At 41.7% G+C, this 13,041-nt stretch overlaps 1 protein-coding gene across 1 annotated transcript in view; it reads left to right on the forward strand.

Annotated features, from left to right (window-relative positions):
- dab1a (DAB adaptor protein 1a) overlaps positions 1–13,041 on the forward strand; it is a 251,276-nt gene that overhangs the window by 211,733 nt on the left and 26,502 nt on the right. Inside the window, exon 6 of the mRNA XM_062395920.1 lies at positions 10,899–11,038. Coding sequence (XP_062251904.1) covers positions 10,899–11,038 — 140 coding nt within the window. The remainder of the gene's footprint in view (positions 1–10,898; positions 11,039–13,041) is intronic.

Here is a 13,041-nt window from a genome sequence, read left to right on the forward strand (position 1 = left end):
GTTGTGGCTGTCAGTGAAAGCCAATCGTGGATTGGGGAGCAGAAGACAAAAATGACACTGAGAAGCAGATAGTGACACACACTTTCCAAACAGGGCCTTTCAGTCAGCATTCAAACTATATTTAGAGATAACTGCCTCCTCTCTGTCCATTCTGCTCTCTGTTGCCCTTCGCTCCCATCACTTTATTTCTGTAAAATTAGTGACATCCATCATTGCTGTCTTCCCTTTCAACAGTCTCCGCTACTTTTGTGCTTACCTATTTATCCATCCACTTTTTGCCGCACTATAAGGTAAGGGCGAGCGGTGATCAGTCCCATCCCCACATATCTCATTCTCTGGTGCAAACCCACATCCCACACACTCCTCTGCCCCTATTTCTTAGTGTTCAGAAAGCATCATCCAAGCTTTCAAATATGACCACACTGAATTAGCATTCAAAGCGCCTGACTCAGAGAGAAAAATACATATCTGTGAAAGCCTTTCTTTTATTTGCTTGTGTGTGTGGCAGCTGCAGTAGCCAGTGTACCCTGTGATCCTCTCAGTATGTTCAGCTTAGTCCTCTCCTCCACACTAGTTGGTGTGGCTTTGCCCACCGCATCACTAACTACAGTCTCCATAGCAACAGTTTGCTCCCTGCTTGTAATTTGCACAAAAGCAAAATGTCCCAATGTCACCTACAGGCTGTAGTAGAGGCCGGTACTCTCACCCTGCAGTGCTGGTTGAAGCGCCAGCTCTTATTTGTTAGATGTTGACATGCTGCTGTTTTTCTATTTCTGTTTCCTCACAACACACAGACTGAACCGTCTACGAATAGTGTTTCCGAGACACATCAGCACTACACAACTGTTGATGACAATAATAAACAAAACAAATCAAGCAACAATTTTTCTTTGAAAGATAAACTGAAGCTCAATCGTTCTCTGGTAATGACCCCTAGACTAAACACTAGGGGGCGATTGTACTGTAATCAGTAGCAGTCTGTCACAGCAATAACTCAGGCTATTTGAATCCTATGTAATAATTCAATCTAATTTGGATTAAACTCTGCTTGTTGGTTGGGCTTAGAGTCAGTACCTGCATCATCTATTCTTTTTTTCAAATTTGTCAAAGGTAAAGGTTACAGCTTGGGATCAGAGATTTATCAAAATGCTAATATACAGGAAATGTATGAAAGCACCAACACATACCCATATACTGTTGAAATGGTATTTGTTTAGTTACAGACTCTATTATTACATTTGAAAGCGTTTTGGTGACTTTTTTGTTTGTCTCAGTCACTTCCCCTTCACTCCATCCCACTGATCCACAGGTGGTGGTAATGCACAAAGATATGTAGCCATGCAGATAAGGGTGTAATATCATAATGTGGGTTGTGTCTGTGGCTCTTTCTTTCTCCGTCAGTCAGTTTCACTGTGGGACTATGACAGCTCTATGCAAATACAGTCTTAAATCGTATTATTTGATTGGCTTTATGCAAAATATGATCTGCCTTTGTAGACATGCACCAGTATTCAGGCATATTGGGTACTGTCATAACAAATATTATCTGTGGGGCACCTGTTGATTAAGACCCATAGCGTATGGCTGCAGTTGCCTCGACTTAAAGCTGTGAATACTTTTTCTAGAGAGCACATCCCTCCCTCTCCTCCCATGTTTCCTTTCTGTGCTGTAACTTTAAAAAGGTTTAGGACAAACAGTGTTAAATATAACATAAAAGTTAAATGACGTTTCATTTATTAAACAGAGACTAGTCTGCTGCTAACAGAGAAAAATCAGTGATTTGATTTCAGTTGGACTGTGGATGTGGAAGTGGAAGTGATGATGGTATGTACACAGTGAGGAGATAACAGAGCCTTAGAGACAAAAAGAGACTGGCAGATGGCAGAGTTTCCCTTTCATTTCCATGCTGTATGATGTCTTCAGTCTTCCATCCCTCTCTTCCAGGACCCTAGCTGAGTGAAACAAGGGAGAGGGTTCATTACGCAAGATGACACGCAGAGAGATAGAGTGGGGGGGGGGACAACAACTTCAAGTGGCTCCATATTTTAGCAGAGATGAAGGCTTTGTTCATGAAGGCATGAAAGGTGGACCGCTGTGTTTTGAGGAGTTACCTGTGCTTCCTTATGCTTGGAAAGATGGGCCTTTTGTGTTTGACTGTCACATATTTGCATGGACTTGCAAACATCAGCACAAACCAGTACTCCCGTTCCCACAGACTGCAGGATTTAGGAAACAAATAGGTTGGACACTTTTCGGTCAGACGTGTCTTTGAGGGTTTGAAAAGGCACACTATAATGTGGGCTCGTGTACAGCTATCTTTGTGAGGACCAGCTTGAGGCTACAACCTACGGAGTGAGGACATTCTGGGAAAGTGAGGATCTTTTGGCGCCCCCCCCCCCCCCTTTTAATGCACTGTTTGGGGTTAATAGATAGATAGATAGATAGATTACATATATTCATCCCCGAAGGGAAATTAAGTCGTCATAGCAGCCAGTAACTTTGAATACAATAAAATACAATACAATAGAAAAAAAAAAAATATTGAGGTAGAAAGAATAAAAACAGAAACACAAGATAAATAGGTAGATAAGGTGCAGTGGCAAGATGATGGTAATAGTACTGATGATATGCTGGTAATGTTATTGTTAGGCAGTATATGAAAATAAGAATAGTACAGTATATATAGTATAAAATATAACATAATATATATTTATATATGATAGTAATTATACCAATATAATAGCAGTATATAGTAATAATGGCAGCAACAGTATATATAATAATAATTGTAAATATAATAATAATAATAATAACATGCACACATGTATAAATATGTGTATATAGACTTATATATACAAATAATATACAAAGAGTATGATATAATATGATATGATATATAGTAGAGGTAAAGTAAGTAAGTATTTGACTATACAATAGATAATATAATATACTATGAGTGTAAGAATATGTAGACAGAGCAAAAGTGCAAAAGACAAAAGACAATATTATTGTATAAAATAGTATATAGTATCAATATGGTTTATATTAACACATATCACATATGATGTGGAGTAAGTGTTCCAGTATATGGAGCGGAGTGTTGTACAGGGTACACAGTGCAAGGAGACAGGTATGTTTAGTGCAGTTCTGTGATGGTGGCTCTGACAGAGGTAGATGAGTTGTACAAACTTAAGACTTGGGTTAGGGTTAGAATTAGGTTTGGGTTAGGTTAAGGGTTATGGTTAGGCATTTATTTGTGGTAGTTAAGGTTAAGGAATGCATTTTGCCAATGAGTGTCCTTAATAAGATACACAATAAGTGTGTGTGTGAGAGTGACAGTCCTTAGGGGAACTACTTTTGTGTAATGTCACAGGATTCTAGTGACGTGTTTACACAGCCCACTCTCTGATGTCCTCTCAGAGCCCAGAAAACACAGAGTTGCACACACACACTTAAACATTCCCCTTGTTAGTGAGACCAATTACCATGTAATTAAAGGCAGGGCGAGAAATGAGCTTTACCACAATGAGTCCTGGATAGACAGAGGCATGCTGAAGAGGACTAAGAGAGAGAAGAAAGGAAAGAGTCAACAGGATTGAGGACAGGAGAACCGCCGAATGCTAGCTGAGCTATTTAATAAGGAGAAGAAAAAAACTAGATGATCTGAAAGAGTCGAGGAGATGATAAAAGCATCTTAATTACCAACATGTGCTGTGTGTGTGTGTGTGTGTTAGATGAGATGTGTCATAAAATTTGATTGGAAATTTGATTGATTGATCGATGGATTGATTGATATTCCTATATATTTATATATATATATATATTTCTGCTGTTTTTATAATATAGATACAGTTTATATTTTGTTGTACTATCCACTCCAGCACAAAATCACTTTAAATACTGGACACTGACACAATCACATCATTGCATTCCATACCTGTATCTGTATATATGCTCTCCGTATGTGATATATGTGATTTATGTGATTTATGTATATATGTCAGTGATGTGTTAAGTGTACAAGCTACTGGATGATCTGAATTTCCCTCGGGATTAATAAAGTATCCATCTATCTATCTATCTATCTATCCACACATGCGAACAGGACCACCGATGTCCACCTCATCAAAGTTCCATTAAGACTTAACTCTTGACCATCACGGCGTTGAACAAACAGCACATGTCACTTTGCTCGTAGCAGCTGGGTGCTTTTTGCGTCGCGCACTGTACATCTCGCTCGGGTGAAAATAATAAACCCAGGACTCGCTGTGATAACAACTTTGCAACTGTAAATGCAACAATGCTGACAAGTAACAGGCACAGAGCAGAGCAGTTGTGGTGTTTGCACTTTGCATTCACAAGCATCCCCTCAAGGTCAAATTCCACTTAGTGCACATGAAGATCACCAGTGGGTTTGTGCGTAAATGCAAAGATCAACACACTGAAAAAAATAACAAGCACACAATCCATCCAGGCAATGGCTCTGTTACAACACACCAAAAAATGCCTGGTAGAGATTAGAGATTTAGTTAGAAAATAACAACTCACTATTTTCAAGCTTGAAAAAAGGATATTTTATAAAGGCCTTCTTATTTATTCGATTTTACCATTGAAACAGGCGGTTTAAGGCAGATGATTTATTTAACACATGTATGTTTTTTCCAATCTTCATTCAAGAGCGTTCATATTTTGTAATGCCCTCACTCAAAACCCTTCGCTTACACAAACCCTGCTTCAGAGCTTCTTGCGTTCATGCCGTTTTTGTGCCAATGAGAAACATCTGCTCCTGTGCTCTTTGATTCTTTCTGCTGCTTTCCAATATTTGGTGCCTCCGTCAAAATTTGCCAACCGATAGGATGCCAGGTATTGTTTTGATGTTTCAAGCGAGTGCTTTAGAAAATCTGAAGGTGAAATTAATAACTCCTGCTCTCTAACTGAAAGACCACGGTCTTGAATACAGATTTGGACAACCCCCCCATAATACTGGATATTTATTTCATCAAAACGTCTACTGGACTGTAGTTCAGTGTGAGACCACTTTTAACATTTTTTGCATATTCTCGTTCATAACTTATATTTGTGTTATTCCTTGAAAAGCTTTACATGCTGTAATGTTCGGGAAACCCTTCACTTTCCTCATTGTGTCCATTTATGCGGCTCCTCTTTTCAGACTCTGTCTGAAATGCTGGGCTTTGCTCCTCTCTCCCGATAAAGCCCTGGTCTGGTTGGCCAGCTGGCCTACTCTGTTGTGATTGGTCAACAGCTTCCACTGCGTGTAGGAAATGTCAGTCTCTGCTACTGCGTCTCATCCCAGACAAGCTACTCGGCTTACATTATGCAAATGTTGGGCATCATGAAGGCACATGACGTGACACTGGCCGGACTACTGACAAGAGCTTCAGCAGCAGTGTTTTCTGTGGGGGAGAGGAGCTCCCTTTACTGCTGACTGTGGGCTGTTACACTTTGCAGAACTTTTACATTCACAAAAAACATATAACCTTTAACATTACACCTCAGAGGTGTCCTCAGAGGTGTGTGTCTTCTCCAACTGTCACCATCTCGGTCAAATATTTTCTGTCAGCGACCTTGTCAAAGAGTGTGGATGTTTCCACACACACACACACACACACACACACACACACACACACTTTAATGCATACACAGCTGTGACCGTCATCCAGGTCATTGGGTGGTGGAACTGGGGAAAGGGGAGAATGTCATTGAGATCCAGACAAAGGCCAGAGGAAGAAAATAACAGCAATCAAGCTACTTCAGATTGGCCCAATGTCTCAATTCACTTAGTCCAACTCTAAAGCCTTGTTTCAAGACATTGAGTCACACAGCTTTTTTCTTGCATAGATGCCAAATAGGTCTTAATGATAAAGCTGAAAAATCTAACCTACAGGCACAGTGTCATTTTTCTGTGTAATTTTTGCATAATTTAGTGGCAGACTTAGAGCTCAGGAGAAAGATCTTGGTTTCATGGACACAAGAGCAGTCATGTTGCAAATAAAACTGAAAAAACACACATCAGCAGAGGCCCAGCACTCATTTGTTTGATGAGTGGCAACGGTACTTTATCATCTCATTTGACACCCGGCGATTCACTTCAGCAACGATGCTTATGCATTTGTAGCATGTGCGCATCCTCAGTCAAGTGAAAGCTCCGGTGTGCCAAATCAATCTGCCAGAATTAAACCCGGAGCTGAAGGGAAAACTTGTTGTTTTGTTGGCACATGCTGTTTGTGGGTTTAAAAGAGTGTGTGAGAGCGTGAGTATGAGTGAGTGCCTCATCTGAACGTGTCGGGTTGCTTCTGTGTTTTCTGCACCTATCAGAGACACGTTCCCATTCAAGAATAAACATTCGGCAGCGCGGTTTAGTAGCAGGATTAATTGGAGAGTAACTGGCGGGTTCCCTCATGTGCTGTTGAGTGTTTGCTGGGAACCATCCCAGCTGTAGTTAAGAGCCTCTGGGTGCTGCTTCATCTGGAGCACAGTGAAACAAGCTCCACACACTATACCAACCCCTGCACACACCACAGGTCTGCTGAAACTAAACAGATGAGTGAACACTGAGCCGCTGCTGTTGAGAGTCGCATCAGCAGTTGATCCACTAACATCATTTCTGAGGCATACACATATCAGGTCTACAACTTCCTGTCACGAATCAGAAATGAAACCAAAGCCACGATTCCACTTTTATTCTATTATGTCTAATGAAATTAACGAACTAGACGCTATTGCCTTACACTTCAAACCCCGTGCACCTGACTTCAATCTACAGCCTGGATGATGAGCATGTGCTTGAATGCCTCATTGATGATCACCTGGATACTTCAGCAGCTCATTCATTTTGTGTAAGGACATATTAGAACCTAAATCCATCCAAAAGCAGCACAAGTTTAATATTTTATACAATAACTGCATGAGGTAATCAATCAACTAATTCCAGAAATCTTTGTCTGTCTGTCACTGTAATAATTTAAGACAAATTCTAATCCCGGAGACATATATAAAATGGGTGGCAAAACGTTATTCTTCAGAACCCGTGAGAGGGAAGAAGACGGACAAGGTAACTGGATTGATCTGTGATTAAAATGGAAAATCCATCTTCATAGAACCTGGGTGTTATTTTTTGTCATTAGGACTTTCCCTACCTATCAGGTCCTATCTAATCTAGTCATTTGCTGTGACACCCTTATGAAAGCACATTGACATTCAGTAGATCAAGACAATCGAGATCTATATCCATGATTTATTCTCTGATAATGTATATATCGCACTGTTAAAGAGAGAATAAATAATCCTTGATCTGATCAAGGATTATGTCATTTTTAATTCCAAAACTCGTGTTGATACATCCAGTAGTTTTTAAATAATCCTGCTAACAAACCAACCAACAAACCGAAGGGTGGAATCTTAACCTCCTTGGCTAAGAGGTGATAAAGTAAACTGGAACTGTCCTTGACAGCCGGTGTCCCACATGTGTGTAAGAGAAAAAAGGAGAAAGGGAAAAGGTGAGGTAGAAAGTAATTCCTATATGTGATCTAGGCCAGATTCATGCAGAGGTAAAGCAGCGCTGGTGATATCGTGGAGGAGACGAGGTTATAGGGGGAATCAGCTGGTAGAGAGAGAGTGATGGAGGGGGGCACGTGGGAGGCAGAAGGTTACATTTGCCCGGGGCGATGCCTAGGGCTTCCCTGAAGGGTTATACACACTGTACCAGCAGTCACCGGCCATCTATCACCTGTGGATGTGTGTGTGTACGAGTAGGACTCCGGTTTTCTGCCTGTCATAATGTTCTAATCCTGAGTGACATTTATCCAATGGAGACCTCGCTCATTCATCCATCCATCACATTCTATTCCTCCTTTCTATCCTCCGCTCTTCGCTTTATGTCCTTCCCTCCCTCTCTGCTTGTTGCTTCAGACAGACAGTCCAACCCCCCCTGCATACCAAGTACTGTCACACACACATATACACACAACACACATAAACGAGTTGTAAGGTAGAATCTGCTTAACGGTATAGAATGCAGAATTCAAGCTTTACAACTCTTTGTGTTGTGTGTTTGTACACATTAGAGATTGTTTGTTGTGTGTTCACATGTGAGGCAACCATGAAAGATGCACCAGAAGATTCTTTCATTAGTGTTGGTAGGTGGGACATGCGTGATCATGTGTGTGTGGATAGTTGTTTCTCTGAAAGCGTAATAAAGGATATCCTGAAGCTTGTGTGTATGTGTGTGCGCGTTTGTGCGTGTTTGTGCATGCTTGCGTGCGCGCCAGCAGTCATGACAGATGAAATGGGGGATTCTTTCATTAGTTGTGTTTGAGGCTCAGTGGGGTCACAGCAATAGCAGACATTTAATTACAGCGAACTGAATGCTTCCCCTGCTGACACACACACACACACACACACACACACACACACACACACAAACACACACACAGGGAGGTCTTTCATGGAACATGTCCCCAAAAGGTAGTAATATAAACCACTCAGGAGGAAAAGTAACTGCGGACCCCTCCACCTTTCCCTCCCTTTCGTCTCCTCTTGGCCTTTTTCTCGACTTCCCCTGCTCTCTGTGTTCTCCTCCTCGCCGTGCTAAGTATAGCAGCAGTAATGGTGATGGATGCAGATGGCGGGAGCAGGTCTTAAATGTCAGACTCAAATGAAAACCACTGTGCCAGTGAGCCAAAAGCAGTAGGACACCTTCAGCGTTATTTAACACTCACACATTAACATCAAGAACGGACATACACACACAAACGAAGCGCTGCACTGCAGACTATTTAACATTTATGAAAGAATGAATGTGTACAAAGTCAGAATAAATACAAAAGGAAAATATTTTTGTCAAGCTGAACCCCTCAAACATTTAATCCATGTCTGTGCTGCACAGTTGAATCAAACATAACTGTTTAATTTGTCCCTGGACATTGGGATCGTAGCAGATTGTGGGATTAATAGGTAGCTCACATCCTGCCACCTGTTCCACGCTGTTCCGTCCATCAGCAGATAATCGGAGCTATAAACAATTCATAGCTTAAAATATAAAAAAACTTCACTTTGCTCAACAAAACTTGTTCTACAAGAGAACTCTTAAAAGTTTGTCGTCGACTTCACATAAAAGTGTCGTCATGGAGTTTACTGTATGACATTAAAGTCTCCTGCTTGATTTTCCACGGGCAGTCAAAGAGATTTACAGACACTGGGTTTCCTGACAGACAGCTGTTGTTTGCATGTGAATGAAATATGAGTATGATCCTTTATACACAGCAGCCGTGGCACACTTCATGTTATTGAAGCAGTGGGAAGAGATTTGTGTGTGTGGGGGGGTCTTTATAGCTGTTGACTGTTGCATGGTGCACGCTTGTTTCAGGTTTAATGAAGGCAATATTTAAATGTCTTTAAATGTCGTCTGCTCATTGAACAGAACAGTCCTCTGGTGGTTTGATCACTTCGCTCCCATCTCATCCAAAATGAGTCGTGACACAATAGAGAGAGCGAGCTGCACCGCCGCTCTCTCTCTCTTTGCTCTCTCCAAAATAAAGACAGATGTTCCTCAGCTCGTTTGTCTCTGAAGACTCTGACGTGTACATGTCGTCGGTTTACTCAAAGCGGCGACACTGAGTGTGTGTGTGCGTTGACTCAAAGGAACAAGCTCATCTGCACCATATTGGTGTGTGTGTGTGTGTGAGGATTTCACAATGTGTGGCATGATACAGAGTTAATTATCTTATAATGATGCTTTTTATAGCCTTAAATACCCTTAAACATTGACCAACTGTTCCAGTGTAAAATGGACTTCATTCAGGTGATGCAAATGCATATTTACAAATGGGAATGTTTGTGTGGGCCAGCAGACAAAGCAGAGGGAGGTGGGAGATTAGTGTCGGACAGAGAGATGATTCAATAGCCTCATATAAAAGCGATGCTCTCGCCTGTGGTTAAAGAGCTCATTTCTACTACACTGCAGTGCTGTGGGGACTCTGTGAATGGAGGGAGTGTGAAAGAATGAGCAGAGGAGGAGTGGGACCATTCCATCACTCAGACTATGACCTTCCAAGAGTCACGCTGTTATAGAGTACAGAACTAATGCCTCAATATATTATCTGAATATGCTGCATTATCATTATGCTTCTCCCTCTCACTATCGCTCTTGCAGTCCTTCGCTCGTGCACACACACTGAGAAACAAAGTGCAGAGACACACACGGGTGCATGAATGTTCCCTCTATACAATATTTGATGATGAAATGTTTGCGCACTGCAGGTCAGGGAAAGAGACCGAATGAGAGAACGGTGGCGAGAGCACGGTGAAGAGCAAGTGAGTCTAACCTCACAAGTGGCCATTCTCTTCCTCTGCGTTGTGTCGTCTGTGAAGATGCGTGTTGTAGTCACATCAGGAGATAACATTGAGACTTCCTGGACAAGAGCAAGGTCAACATGCGCACAGTGTCTCCGGCACTCTCGAATGCATGAGCACAATACCAACAATCCACCACACAATGAAGGGTTAGGAGGGAGGGGGAGGACTGTGGGAGACGGGGGAGATAAGAGCAAAATGCAGAAGAAAGGAGTCGGAGAGCAGCTGCAGCTCTAGTCCTTCCAAACTTCATTGATTTAAGCATCTGGATATATTGACCGGTGTCGTCCGTATGACACCACAGTTCACCGCTCCAATCCGACTTGGTTGCACAATAATATGTCGCCAACATCAGAAGCCGTGACCTGTGGTACGGTTGTATTTTTTGTCAGAAGAATGTAGTGCTGTTCTGTGGTCTGTGTGATTGATGATCCTGAGGTAATAGCCTAAGTCTGAGGTGAATGGAGGTCCTTGACTGGAAGATGGACTGTACTCTACAGAGTGTGTGTCTCTGTGTGTGTCTGCAGGGCAGGATCGCAGTGAGGTGGCTCTCATCAGACGTTTTAAGGGCGATGGCGTCCGCTACAAGGCCAAGCTCATCGGCCTGGACGAAGTCACCGCGGCCCGTGGAGACAAACTCTGCCAGGACTCGATGATGAAGCTCAAGGTAAGGACAAATGTCTCCTCTTCTCTTCTGTCTCTGTTGCTGGGTCTTCAATTAAGAGCCGACTCCTAACTAACACCTAGGGTTCGATTCTGAAATCTGGTGTTAATCAGGCACCGCTTCCCACAGGGCCGGCACCGATCAGACCGACTCATGATGCAGATTTCGATGCCTCATTTTGTTGCCTGTGCTCTGTACCGAAATGGTTACCCTGCTTACAGGCAACATTAACATCACAGCACGTGCCTGGTTAATATTACACTTAACTGGTGGCAGCCCACTCTAGACGGCTCTGTCGATGCGTAACGTTAGCCTACAGTTAGCTAGTAACCACTTCACACTCAAGTCGACACAACAACAAAATGCCTAAAGGTAAAAAGTGTGGTTGTATTCCATGTGAAAGGATTCAGACACAGGGACATGCTGCATATGTTTGAAAACAACTTTGTGTACAAATCTGTACCCCCAAACAATACCCAACCCCACTGACATGCGTCTGTGCATGTTCGTAGTGAGCCAGGACTAAATCTGGAGGATTAATAATTTAAGATGACCGTCAAAAGCCCCATCAACAGCCAACTTAGCGTTCCACAAGTAGTTCAACAACATGCATATTTAAGTTCAAGCTTTAAATATGCATGTGTTGTACATCACAGCACAACTGTGTTTTTGTGTATTTGCGCGTGCATGTAGTTACTTGCCGTTTGACTATGCAAATTGCCAGAGTAGAGGTGTAAAATAAAAATGATAGTTAACATAAAAATAAGGACGTTGTATTTTCTAGGGAAGACGACGATGATCAGCACGGGGGGGAAGTACGGAGGTTAACCATATGGATGAGAGGGGTTCGGGGTAAATGTCTCATTTTCAAGGACAAAAAGAATTAGAGGGAGAGGTAGACAGATGGGGCAGTTAGCAGAGGAGAGAAGGTACATAGGCAGGGAATAATTTGGATGATAGGTGAGAGAGATGGGGGGGTGGATAAAGGTGAGGACAAACAGGACACTTTTAAATTAATTCGTCAATAAAATCCCTAATGCGCAAGCTGGTTTTGTGAAATATTTTACTGCAGTATGTAAATGGAAAACACATAGGTAAATAATTTTGCTGAAATAAACAGTCAAAACTTTACACAGAGCCTAGATTTGCTTTATTTTCCAATAAATGTTCCCTTCTTATTCATTATTAATTGACATGTAACATATGAGGTCCAAATACAGCCAGATACATTTATAATTTATGTCGGAATATATTTGAATCGAGGAAACTACATTTATGTTTTGTTTATGTGTAGTGAAAACTCCATGCAGCCGAGGCCTGGAAGGGTATGGAGAGGATAGACGGCTCATTGATCAAACAGCTCCCCTCCTCCTCATTTATTCAGACAGGAAATCCATCAACTCCTTTTCTCTGATCTCTCCACCTCCTCTCTCGTACTGCTCCTCCCTCTCATAGCCCGACTCCCTCCTATTCTCTGAAACCTCGCTGCTCTCTTGTCTTCTTTTGTGCCCCACGCATTATGCACGTTACGGGAAAACTCCACCCTTAGACACACTTACCTGAAATCAGTATGCCTTCTGTGAATTCAAATGAGGTGCTCATGAGGAGTTGTGATTTCACTTTTTTTACAGCACACTCCTTGTCTGCTTTTGTAGTTATGGATTCCCAACATTTCCCATAATGCCTTTCAACAGTTTAAGATATATATAAAGCTTTTGCATTTGACTGATCAAAGCAAAGGTAGCTTGATACGCATTATATATTATTTAATGATATATTACACAGACAATTGTTTTACTGCCTTAAATAGCTTTTAATGAATGTTGTTTTTCTCAAATACTGGTGTTAATTTCAAACTAGGGATCTTGCTATAACTGTTCGGTTTTGTTCCTTTACCAGTAGTCAAATACATTCTTAAGTGAAAGGCTGTTTTGTTATTTATCAGATATTGTCTTTGAATAATGTAATATCTTCAGAATCTTCACTTTGTATTGTCCCGGTCATTT

Source organism: Platichthys flesus, chromosome 9 (assembly GCF_949316205.1).
Source record: "Platichthys flesus chromosome 9, fPlaFle2.1, whole genome shotgun sequence".
NCBI classification, from domain to species: Eukaryota; Metazoa; Chordata; class Actinopteri; order Pleuronectiformes; family Pleuronectidae; genus Platichthys; species Platichthys flesus.